The 12,699-nt window shown below is 42.6% G+C and overlaps 1 protein-coding gene across 3 annotated transcripts in view; it reads right to left on the bottom strand.

Moving 5' to 3' along the window:
- Nucleotides 1-12,699, bottom strand: part of PDE6C (phosphodiesterase 6C) — a 314,305-nt gene that overhangs the window by 108,085 nt on the left and 193,521 nt on the right. For all 3 annotated transcript variants that reach the window (XM_069239839.1, XM_069239840.1, XM_069239838.1), the window contains one exon: nucleotides 4,307-4,407. In XM_069239839.1, coding sequence (XP_069095940.1) covers nucleotides 4,307-4,407 — 101 coding nt within the window. The remainder of the gene's footprint in view (nucleotides 1-4,306; nucleotides 4,408-12,699) is intronic.

Below are 12,699 nucleotides of genomic sequence, written 5' to 3'. Positions count from 1 at the left end.
GCTGGCAAGGTCCTCAACCTTATTCCTCGGCCACTCAAAGAGAGAGGACAAGCCCCCACTGCTAACCACTGCTCCCAACTTCCTAGATTACTGAAGCAGAGGAGCAAGCAGCAAGTCCCAAAAGCTGCTGGGAGCCCGGGTGTGGGGGATCCAGAAAGGCGCTGGTGATGGTAGTGGAGTTTGTCTAGTAGTTCTGCACAATGCAGTGCAGTGCGACTTCAGCGCTGCACCTATTTAACCTTCTGTCCTTCTTGACCTCCGTTGTGGAGCATTTAACCAGATGAGAACACTTGCACTGTACAGGTTTGCTCTGCTCCTGCCAAACTCGGTATCTGCTTCGGGCTCGGGGCACGGAGGCTGGCATCTTTCATGTTCTTCCAGGTTTCGGTTTTTGGTATGACAGCACGCTCTCAATAAGCCCCCCAAAAACAACGCAACGAGCAGCACACCAGGATCTGCCTTCATCAGTACCTGGCATGCGAGGGTCAAACTGCATGGACTGGAGTGGCAAGCCTGCAAGATCTAAAGGCACCACAGCTCATGGGCTGCTGTGGTACCCTGACCAGGGATCAGCCAAGGTTCAGTTGGTGGCTCTGCAGTTCCTCAGCACCTCAGCTTTGATCACACACAGATCCAGCAAGGCTCCATCATGGTGCAGGATGTAGTGATGTACATGGAACTCAGTGCCAGTGGAACCAGCTATGCTCAACTGATGAGCCCCAGTGAGGGCAAAACTGGTCTTGAGTTTCTTGTATTCCGGTTCAGGGAGGCCAGGCCTGACAGTTCAGGCTGGACTGCTCCTTTTGGAGCAGGGCCCAAACTAATTTGCATTTGCCTGGGTCCGAACTGAGGTGACATGGGGGCAAAAGAACGATGGGTTGGAATGCTACCTCGATCGATTGCGAGTGGTTAGACTTATTGCAAACATTCTTCCCATCACCTTTTGTGTGTTTGACAAACACAAGTAAAGTCAGAGCTGGTTCGTACACCATTGATGGCCACACTGCATTCCTCATGCAGCAGAGTTGACAGTGAATTACTGATCGATGTAAAAGAGCCCACCCCAGGCGTCATCTTTTTCCTCTCCTAAGCCCCCTCTTCTGCTAGTGCCGGCCTTGGTATTAGTAACCCTAAACCATCAATATGCTTTTGGACCTAATATGCCTAAATTCATTGGTGCCTCACAAAGGGATGAGTACTCTTTTTTTCCAGGCATAGCTGTGGAAGGCCTCAGTTCTCATCTGTGGCAGACCTCAATAGGTGGTGTTGCCTTGATTCCTTGGTGCAATAAGGTTCAGGGGTAAGGACACACCTCCTATCTAAATTCAGGCAAGGTAGGTACATCTGCCTCATAGCCTGCAATGACATCCTCGTGTCTTGACACTACCTATAGCGGGCCTGGGCTCGTAGGCAAGGGAGCCGGCACCAGAGTTCAATAGATTGGGGCCCATCATGGAGTTTGGCTGTCCCAGGCTGAGTACATTGAAAGACAATTCCCTGTAAAGACCCTCTACAAAAGACCAAACTTTTCAATATCTCCGTTTCTTTTTTTAAATGAAGGATAGGATGCTTGGAAATATTCAAATACCTCATAAGAGGTAAACCTCTATGGATCCTTCCCTTAAATATATCTCATAAGGCCCCAGTCCTCCCACTGGTGTAAATCTCACCTTACCTGCCCTTATGCTTCAATCCTAGACTGCCTATGACCCCCCAGTGACTTCATCAGGGTCTATAAACCTCTTAATTTTTATCATCCCTTCCACACTTACCAAAGTATATGTGAACATTCTGTGCACCCTTCCTTCTAATACTATCAGAGGCAGCCCCTCCGCCATGATGGAGGAGTGTCGCCCCACTGATGAAAAGCAGGAAAATAAAGGGACAATAAAAGTATTTTATTGTCCCTTTATTTTTACGCCTTCATAGTGTGGGGCGGAGCCAGCCTCCTCCAAATCAAGTGAAGGAGGGGTGGTATGTGCGCTTCTAAGTGCACATGTCAGTTTGGCCGGCCGTCTGAGGCATTTTACAGCCGGGTGGAGACCAAGTGCAGTGCCCCACTATCCCCCTGAGCGGCATTTCTGCCTGCTCATGCCAATTGCAGCACTTCTTTCATGCTAAGTAGCAGCATGAAAGAAGTGTTGTGATTGGTTGGGGAGTGAAGACGAGGCGGCTGGAGTGGAGTGGCAGAAAAACATTTAACTGCCCGCACTGCCCTCCCACCCCTTACTGGTAGCAGCCGCGACTGATTACTATTAATTCCTCAACACACTATTTCTGTCTGATTATTGACCCATTCCTGCCCATTGTTGGGTGTCCAGAGCTCTGAGAAAGGAAGTGATTTCCAAAGGTAATTTTCTTATTGACACAACACTTTCAATCGATTCCAATACATGCTAATATCTTTGGTTACGATTTGGAATGAAATACAGTTGCTCTTAGACATGGGCTTACTTTCTCAGTTTATTTAATGGATTACCACGACCTTTGCAAGGAGTAAGATTATTTTGTTGTGACTGAAAGTAGAATGTCAAAATGGAGCCCTACCTATTTTTGCTACATGGATCCTGTGTGATTTCAAGCAAGGTTTTATTTCTGCTACTCTTTAATGTTTATACGTTGACTTCCTTGCAGGCTCATCTCTTTCCTGTCCCTTCCTGGTGACACATCCAGTGTGATCTGTAGGTTAGCAAGCCTTGTGACTCTCCTCTAAGGTTTAGAGCAGGGGTCTACAAACTAGAGGGCGGGTTCAAGTGATTCCAGGGGGCCCCAGGCTCTGGCTAAAAGAACCATTATGCACATAACAAAAGCTTTGTTTTAAGCAGAAATAACTGTATTGCATTTTTAAAAAGGTAACAGAACTTTACCGCAATGTTTAAATAAGGCTAGAGGTATTTAAACATTGCCAACTTAATAGAATAATTGTGAAAAATTATGGGAGGGGCCCGATGATTTGTTTTTTGCTACTGGGGGAGGGGTGCGGCATTAAAAAGTTTGAAAACCACTGGTTTAGTGGGACCTACATCTGGTAGAGGAGAGGATCAGTATCAGCAAGTTAAATTTTAAGTGGCTCAAATGTTGCTTCTAAACCCTGAAATATTTAGAAGAGCTAACCTCCATTCACCACTATTCAGTCTTTATTTGCCTCATTACATTTGTAAAGTCTACTAAGATTCTTGGAGTATTCCATGAACGACGTTTGAGTACATATTCCCAGATATATAAAGTTAGCAACTTTTAAGGTTAGGATAACTTTTAGGAGCCTGTTCTTCCTAAAAGGCTCACTTTGAGACTGTGGTCGTCACTGCCAAGCCCTAGATGTATCTTTACAAATACCAGATCAACATTGTCCAGGGAAACAAAACTTGTTGCTAGTAATGTTGGGTATAACATAGCATGTGTATTTGTAAAGGACACATATGCACCCAGGAGTATCAAGGCGCTGAATAACAGATGTTTATTGTTACCCAACCATACTCATTTTATTGACTTCAGAAGGACGAAAGGCTGAGTGGACCCTTTGGGATTTGAACCTGTGACCATGAGGTCAAACACAGACCCCTACAGTGGGCACATTAGTCCACTGAGCCACCAGGCCAGATCTTTAAAAAAAGCAAATACCATCGCTACTAAAAGGCCTCCTACCATTTTGCGTCATATGCATGTTTAAAATCACAATCTTGTGTCTGACATACAAACACCTTCCCTGAATGGGCCCCACATATGTCTGAGACAAATAATTTCTCTATATTGTGCATAAACATCTATAGTCTTCCTGCCAACTACTTCTTACCTTTTCCACCTATCAATTAACGTGCTTTTCAACCATCACCTCTCTCTTTTAGCTTCGAAGCTTTGGAACGAATCTGCTATTGGCTTAAGATCCCTTTCCTTTCCTTTTGTTTTTAATATATGGTAAATGTTAAAACCATCTCCATGTCTACCTGATTTATGTTTGTGTCTGAAGACGGTTAGGTTCATAATGTCCGCATTTAAAACAATGTCTAAGTTATTTCTCACTGCAACCACAGCTTTCTCTGTATGAAGATTTAATTCCCTCTCAAAAGTCTGAGTTTGAAGGGACAACAACTCAAAATCTTTGCCCTGGGAGAAGGGAAGGGGGGGGGGGGGATTTTTCGTTTCTGTTTTGGCACCTACAATATTTTTCGTTTCTGTTTTGGCACACACAACATTACACTTACCTCCATATTAAATCATACTTTTAAAAACATTGCAACAAGAGTAGTGTTAACATGGCACATAAACTGAATCTGTTGCAAAGAAAATGAAAAGGTCATGTACTCACTTGAAATACAAAGCCAAGTCTGTTGCTATGATTGCAACCTCAAATATATGCAGCACATTCTCGAACTGACGCTGGTTCAGATTCTGGAAAATGTTTAAGCTCTGCAAGAGGGAAAGGTAGAATCCTAAGTCCTTCTGGAAATACATCTACATTCATTACCACATTCCAGTCAATGATATTATTTCATTAAACAGAAAATCATAAAGAAAAACAACAACTCTAAGAATTATAGCAACATAAATGCCAACCTACAAAAACACCTCATTGTGATATGTTGATTCGTAAGAAAATAACAGAGGAAGCACTAAAAGGTAAGTTGATCATATGATAACTGATAACGTTCGAACAGATCTAACTAGGTACCTTAGACAGTGGTTGCCTGCCCCAGCAGACACAAGAAGGAGTAAAGGGAACTGTTGGCTTGGGATAGGCCATCTGTCACAAGCAAACCTGTGGTTACGACCACACTGGTACGGTTATGAGCAGATACAACGTTGTCATTACCATTTGTGGAACGTGGCAGTGATTTTATCTTCGTAGCATACAGGAAACATGACTTGAACCTGAATTAGGATCCGATCTATAACTTGAGGGCAGTTTTTGGCAGTCAAGGCCATGGAATCATTTACTCCTTCGCATTAACTCCATCTTTGCCAGGCATATTATGAAACGACCTCCTTTCTTAAAGAATTGCCAGAAACTACAGTCACAGTAGTACTTGTCAATTCTTTTTGGAGTTTGACGCACAGCTCCTTCAATCAGGACAGAACCGTACAGCAAACTATTCTCTCATTTATTTTCAAAAAGAAAATCCTGAAGCAGGTGAGTGGAAGTAGAGGTCACACTCCATCGGGCCGTCAGGCGGGTTTGATCACGGCAGAGATGGAGTAGTCTCCACCGTGATAAATCAAAGGTCCACTTGCACTTAAATTGGGCGGGCGGACCAGTCTTCGCAGTACGGACATTCTGTCACCATTACTCATATTTGCCCTTACTTTCAGAGTTTAAACTGATTGTAAGCATGGCAAGTGCAGCCTACCACATTAAGGAATGATCCCAAGGATTAATAATAAAAAAACACCTTACTTGGACTGAGTTTAATGTGGGGAAAATAGAAGACAAGCACAGTTTTTCCTTAGAATTTTGAGATGACAGATACAGAACTTGGCTGTTGAGCTCACCTAAGGTTCCAAGGTCATATTCAAGTCAACAGTGTAGCCCTGGTTTCCCACAATCAAACCCGGCTGTGAGAAGCTCCCATCCCCCAAGCCAAGATATTGCAAGTGTCAGCAAATAAAAACTGTTCAAAAGCAGAACCTTCTTTTTTTCTTCATTGAACTGAAGCCAAGCTAGATTCGTTCATGACTGAAATCCTTGTAGGCATTTTTCAGCTATAAATTGGAAGGACCAGGGTCTCGAATCTGCAGGTAAGTGGTAAGGGCGCCATCAACCTCAGCCATTATTAGCAGCACTTTGGACTGTCGGTTTTTTAGCCATTACATTCTTGTATGTGCGGCAAAGTCTGCTGATTTGTGGTCCATCCACAGTTTATTTGGTGGTGTTTCACCTTTTGACTGCAGTAACAAACAGGTAATTTGGGAGCCATTGTTCTGTGGATGATAGTTTGCGGATTTTGCCACAGTGCGCTGTTCATGGCCCATGAACTGCTAAAGTCACCTCTGAAGTCTGAATGTGAAGGGGGAGTCCTGACCTGCTTGAAGGACTCATCTGCATGGTGTACTGATTATGAGCAACAAGCAGCCAATACTAAGGTAATGAACTGAGGATAGCTGTTGGCGATGGGGCAAAGATGCTGATGTGAAGATCTGGGTATCTTACACTTAAACTGCTCCACAAACCTTATGCTGTTGTGCCTGGAAGCTCACTAAACACTTCGAAGATACCCATTAACAACCTGCAGTGCACCCAACGATTCCCAAACAGGTCTAAAGGCAACCAACACTCTGTCAATCATGCATCCGAAGGACATCCATGAACTGGACAAAAGTTTATGAACTTCAGTCAGCTCTTCGGGTTGTATAAATGAAAGATGTAGAGTAGTTGCTTGTTCAACGATTTAAAAAGGGTTGCAGAAAGTATTATATAAATAGCAAGACAAGACAATACAATACTATTCAGACTAATTCTCTTTTTTTAAACAATGTATGTGACAAGCAGCTCTGATTTCTAAGAGGACGAGAGTTCTAATTCAGATGGCACATAAACGTTTGGATACCTCATTTGTAAAAGCTAAAAGTGCAGTAGAGAACACACACATAATCTGAAATAACAGATCAATGAGCATCTTGTACAGCGCAGCGCCTCGTGTTTCTTCAAGGTGCTTCTTGGATGAAAAAGGACAGCTCTTGGGTTAGAGCACCAGCTTGTAAGTTTTCCCCTGATCTGTTGGTGCTTTGCTTCATTACGCAGGTCAGTGGTACCCACTTTACTCTGGTGGTATGACTTAGATCAAAAGTTCTGGGATGAGGTTACTGGTTAGAAGGCCGAGAAATAAAATGTGGACGTTCTTCACAGAAATGTTGGGGGGGGGGGGGGGGTGCCTGCAATAGATGTGGTGCAAAATAACTGACTTTCAAATATTTGGAGCTCTCGAGTAATAATTGTATAAACATCTGATACAAAGCTACATTGAAATCAAATTCAAAAGTAAAATATTACATTTGGTGAAAGAATAGATACCCTTATGTTACTTTTAGTGCTCTGAGTCAGTCTGTGTCAATACTTTCTATATATCTAAAAAGGTTTCATTATTTCATTGAGAAGGCAAAAAAAGATTCAGCAGAGGTTCCTAAAAAACAGAATTTTATAGTTTTCCCACACATATCCTTGTTTGACGAACGGTCCTAGCTATGTATAGATATCACAGCCCATATTTATACTTTTTTTTGCACCACATTTGCGTACTTTTTTGGCGCAAAAGCAGTGCAAACTTACAAAATACAATTATGGGGCATATTTATACTTTTTGGTGCAAAACTGCACTAATGCAGTTTTGCATCAAAACGTTTTGCACTGGCTTGCACCATTCTTGAGCGCCAGCCGGGCACAATATTTATGGAATGGTGCAAGCCGGTGCAAAGGGTAGGCAAGTGTAAAAAAAATTACGTTAGCCTGGGGGGGGGGGGGTGGGGGGGGTGCGGGGACTGGTATGGGAGACGGTTGTTTTGCACCAAGAAATGACGCTAGGCAGGTTAGAGTGAAAAAAAAAAAGACTCTAACCAGCCTAGCTTCATTTTCTGATGCAAAACCATCCATTCCACATGACTCCTGTCTTAGAAAAGACAGGGGTCATGCTCACCATCCCAATGGCCAGCACAGGGGACGAGGGTCCCCATGGGCATGGCCATTGCAACCCAGTGCCATGTAGGGGGGCACATTTCAGGGGCCCCTACAGCACTTTAAAAAAAATATACTTACCTGTACTTACCTATACTTACCTGGGATGGGGTCCCCCATCCTCCGCCCCTCTGGTGTGGGTGGGGATCTCCTTGGGCCCTGGGGGGGGGCACCTGTGGGCTTATTCCATGGTGTTCCACCATGAAAATAGGCCCACAGGTCCCCAACGCCTGCCCTGACCCGGGCGTTAAATAATGGTGCAAAGCAAGCTTTGCATCATTATTTGACCCTTGCCCCCCCATGCATGACGGGTGATAAATATGGTGCTAAGGCTATAGAGTCATTTTTTCCATGGGAACGCTTACTTTGCATCTCATTGACACAAGGTAGGTTTCCACGTTCAAAAAATGACTTTAACTCCATAAACTTGGCGCTAGATGGGTCTAGCGCCAAAGTATAAATATGGAGGTAGTTTTGCACCGAATCTGTGTAAAACAAAATGATGCAAATTCGGCGCAAAACAAGTATAAATATGCCCCTTTATTTTATGTTTGCGCTGCTTTTGTGTCAAACAATGACGCAAACGCGGTGCAAAAAAATTATAAATATGGGCCTACATTTTACAGCGAGGCTCCATTTTTCACAATCTCCTTGAAGAGAAACCATTGACCTCGTACTGTGGCTATGAAACTACCTTTTTATCATTGCGGTGCATCGCAAAGTGTGAATCTTAAAAAACAGTATTGTCCCAAGTGGTAATCAGAATTATCTTATAACAGTGTCTCTAGCATATATCCTATTTTAGGAGTGGGTGAAATTTCCCAGCTGCACCTTGCTCATCGGAAGTTTTTGACTTTTTTCGTCTTTTCATATTTGTTATAAGTTATAATTTTTCTTTACCAGGCAATGGTATGAGAACTTTAAGTAACTTTAATGAACATTAACATTCGATTTAGGCTTAGAACCTTTGAAATTGTTGGGCCTTTTTGTTGAAAAATATGGGCATTATTAAACGTTTGCATTATCAACAACGTAACTTTTGTGAAACAATTTTAAAAGTTATTTTAAAGTTGCTGAAGTTATTTTGGGGGTTGAAAAAAACTTTACGTTTGCAAGCGTGACTTTCACAAACGAGTTTAACCTCTGAAAACGTTATAAACCCATTTAGCATTTTTAAAGGAGCAAATATTGGGGAAGTGTTAAACGTGTTTAACATGGGTCAACCACTACCCTATTTTTTAGAGTAATACAAATTAATTAGATGTACGGAACAAATAATCACATCGTGAAATAACATTTATATCATGGCGTCATATATAGAATGTTTGTTGAGAGACAGACTTTATAAACGTATTAAGTGGAAATATTGAACTTCACAGCTCACTAGGTACTATGCATCCTGATTATATGATCCTTGAATGCTTTACCATTTCTGTAAAAGCCAGTCCACTTGGATCAGCACAACAGACACAAACCTGATCAGGAATTCCATCATAGAGCTCAAAACAACACGTAACTGCAGAATTATCATCACTAGAGAGTGCATTACTTTAATTTCCTCTGAAGATCAGAGGTCAGACAGCTTGAATATTGCATGCAACATGTGTCTCTGAATGACCGGTGCAGATGTAATGTTTTTCCCTTTTTCCTACCCAGTTCAGGAAGAATGATAATGAAAGTATAGCCCCTTTGTATCCAAATAGATATTTGGAAATGCACCATAAGGAAACATATTGTTGTTAGAAATTGGATTTTTGGTTGTGGGAGGAATTGAACCCTTCTCAAGCAATAACTACAATCCCTGTCAGGGTGAACCACAAAAAGTCACTAAGTTGTGCTTAACCCTCTGGTAGCTTGAGAGAAAAGCAGTCAGGCCTAACTTAAAGGCAATGTGTAAAGTTTTTATGCAGCACTTAAACAGTAATAAAGAAAAAAACCATACCATTTTAGAAAAATATAGTAACATTTAATAAATTATTTGACACCAAAATGAAAAAAATCCAATCAGCAGAACTGGAGTTATAAAGTTTTTATAAAAAAACAAGAGCCTAAAAGATCAGAGTGACAACCGCAGACTTCTAGAAACAAAAGGATTTTTGAACAAAAATGTCTAAGAATGTAAAGTTCAGCAGGGCAAGGCAGCTGACAGTGTCGAAGGAGGAGGCGTTGTCATGAGGGAGCTGCTGGACGAAGTCACATTGAAGATTTCTATGTTTGAACTTTGTCACTTTTGGAAGTTGAAAATCTCTAGTGGGACACAGCTGCATGCTATAGCCAATGAGGGTTCCGTGAGGCCAGACACCTCTTCTGCGAGCATCTGCTGAACAGGATTTGCTTCTGCAGAGAAGAACATAGCAGGAGCTACTGCAAAGTCAGACCGACCGGTGATGTAATTTGGGTGGATCGGCAAGCAGGTAGGTCCCTGTCTCTTCTTGGTTCTCATGGCTCTTTCTGGATGAAAATCTTTGACGTTCCAAGTTTTGGTTTTAGGCACCTATAACGCAACTTCCAAGGGTCCAGGACTGGGTTAGCACCACTTGGAGGGAAGGACTCATTTCAGAATGGTTCCAGATGGAGGGTTCAAGTTGCTGAAGGTTTTCATGTTCCTGTAGCTCAGAACAGGAGGCTGTCCATCCAGCCCTTGGGAGTCATTCTGGTCGTCCTGGGTTCAAGCAGCAAGACAGTCCTCCAGCAGTAAGGCAGGCCTCCAAGACTTCAAAGCAGGCTTCCTGCAACAGGACAGTCATCAGAAGTACAAAGCAGGCCACAAGGAGATAGTCAGTCCTCTGAAGTGCAGGGCAGACCCTCCCCAGTCCCAGGAGTGAACTGAAGAGTGTGTTTGAGGGCCTGATTGTTTTATACCCACTGCCAACTTTGAGGTAGAAGAAACTTCTGAGGTCCCCCCAGATGGTTCTGGAATTTCTTTCTTTTATTGCTTGGTCCCAGGATGTTTAGGGTGAGAAAAGGTTAGATTGAAGTCTTTTGTAAGTGCGCTGAGGCTACTTCATTGAAATGTAAGTGGGTCTGTGCACAGCTTTGCCTGTCTTATGCCAACACATAGTCCCCCTTGGTGTCACTGTCTGGGAGGAAAACACAAAGGCCAACTGCCATGCTAATCACAGTCATGTGACACACAATGCAGGCTGCTGTCACCAAATGGTTAGGACAAGAAAATGCAAACTTTCTAAAATAAGCACTTTTGGTATTGTAACTTAAAATGCAGCTTCACCATTAAAGAGGATTTTGAATTATAATTCTTTTGACACCAAACATGACTCTTCCACCTGTTCCCACCCAAAAATCATCATTTATTAGATACAATAAGGTCACTCAATGTTATACCATGAGAGAGGTAGGCCTCACAGTAGTGAAAAACAAATTTAGGTGTTTTTCCACTACAAGGATATGTAAAACTTAAAAGTAAATTTCCAACTTTTTAAATACATTACACCTTGCCCTATGGGATGTTTAGGGCCTACCGGAGAAGTGGCATGTGTATTAAAAATGGGGTTTTAGGCCTGGATAAAAATGTATTTTGCCAGGTTAACTTGGCAGTTTAAGTCTGCACAATGGCAGGCTTGAGCCTTGTTTTAAAAGGCCACTTATGTGGGTGGCACAATAAGTGCAGCATGCCCATTAGTAGCACTCACTTCCCAGCCCTGGGTATGTGGTATACTGCAAGTAAACTAAATTTGCCAATCAGGTGCAGGCCAATTTTACCATGTTTTAAGGGGCGAGCACAAGCACTTGAGCACTGGTCATCTGTGTAAAGTGCATAGAGCCTTAAAGCTAACAAAAACACATTTCAGCATACAGGAGGGGAGAACGAAAGGTGCTTGGGGAAGACCACACTAAGGCTGATAGGTCTAACAATTGTCATAAGTGTGCATAATAAATACTGTTTGCCTTTCAAGATTTAGGAAGGGCACCCTTTTGAGGGTGCTACAACAATGCCACAAACCCTATCTAGTTTCAGATTACAATGTACGAAAGTACATTATACTATTACATACCAAAGACCCAGGCATTCACACTTTCATATTTTCTAAAGACCAGGATCGACGAATGTTCACACAATTTCTAATTTGAGTATTATAACAGGAAAAGAAAATCGACTAGAAAGTAGCACCAGGCCATGTTACTGCTGAGCAGGAGCGCCTCCTAAGTTGGCTCCCCTTGGCTTAGCTTTGTTTTCTACTTTCATATTTGATTCATTTTAGCTAAGCTGCTTTTAGCAATGCCATTTACACGCAGTTCTTGCATGATAGTCTTCTAAGAATCTGTGGTACGAGTTGCTTGTTTAGTTAGGCTTTGCATAGCATGCAATCTGTACTTTCTGTTCAAGGCTAGGAACACTGTACAAGATATCCTAGTTCAGATGTTGCCCATTCTGGAGACAGCTTCTAACATTTAGATACAGCACTGCATCAGAGCTGTGCTTCCAAAGCAGTATGGCTTTATTACATAAACGGTGCACTGACCCAGAAGAGGGCATTTCCGCCATGACCATCCTGGGATGAATGCTGTGTGAAATACAGCTTGCTGGTGCTAATCTACAGCCTCCTCAGAGGATTGCCATCTACACCACAGGCCGACTCCTGACACTGTCTCCAGGTAAGGGGTTGCTTCTAATCCCTTAGAATGGACCAGGAAGAAGTGCACACCCACTATGCTCTCAGCGTAGACTTAGGTTTAGGGAGGAACCTGTAGAACCTCTAGAACATTTAGAACCATATTCATTATGGTTAGATTGGTTATCTTCTTTACCAAGTTTGTAATGCTGATTAATTTCCTTTGTTTCATCTGCCTAATTATCGCAGCTCACTCTTTAAATGACAGATTGTGATTGTTTCAATAAATGTATTGAAAACTTATCTTGCTTCTCTTTATATCTCACTGTGGCATGCATGAGTAGTACCATGAAAGGGTAAGATCTGTTTCCACAACTTCCTTGGGGAGTCAGAGTGTCATGCTCCGGTTTTCATAATCACCTTCCACCCCCTTAGGTTTGGGGGTTCGGATGAGGCATTGTGAGC

The sequence above is a fragment of the Pleurodeles waltl genome, chromosome 6 (assembly GCF_031143425.1).
Source record: "Pleurodeles waltl isolate 20211129_DDA chromosome 6, aPleWal1.hap1.20221129, whole genome shotgun sequence".
Lineage (NCBI taxonomy): Eukaryota > Metazoa > Chordata > Amphibia > Caudata > Salamandridae > Pleurodeles > Pleurodeles waltl.
This window is presented reverse-complemented; position numbering and strand designations above follow the sequence as displayed.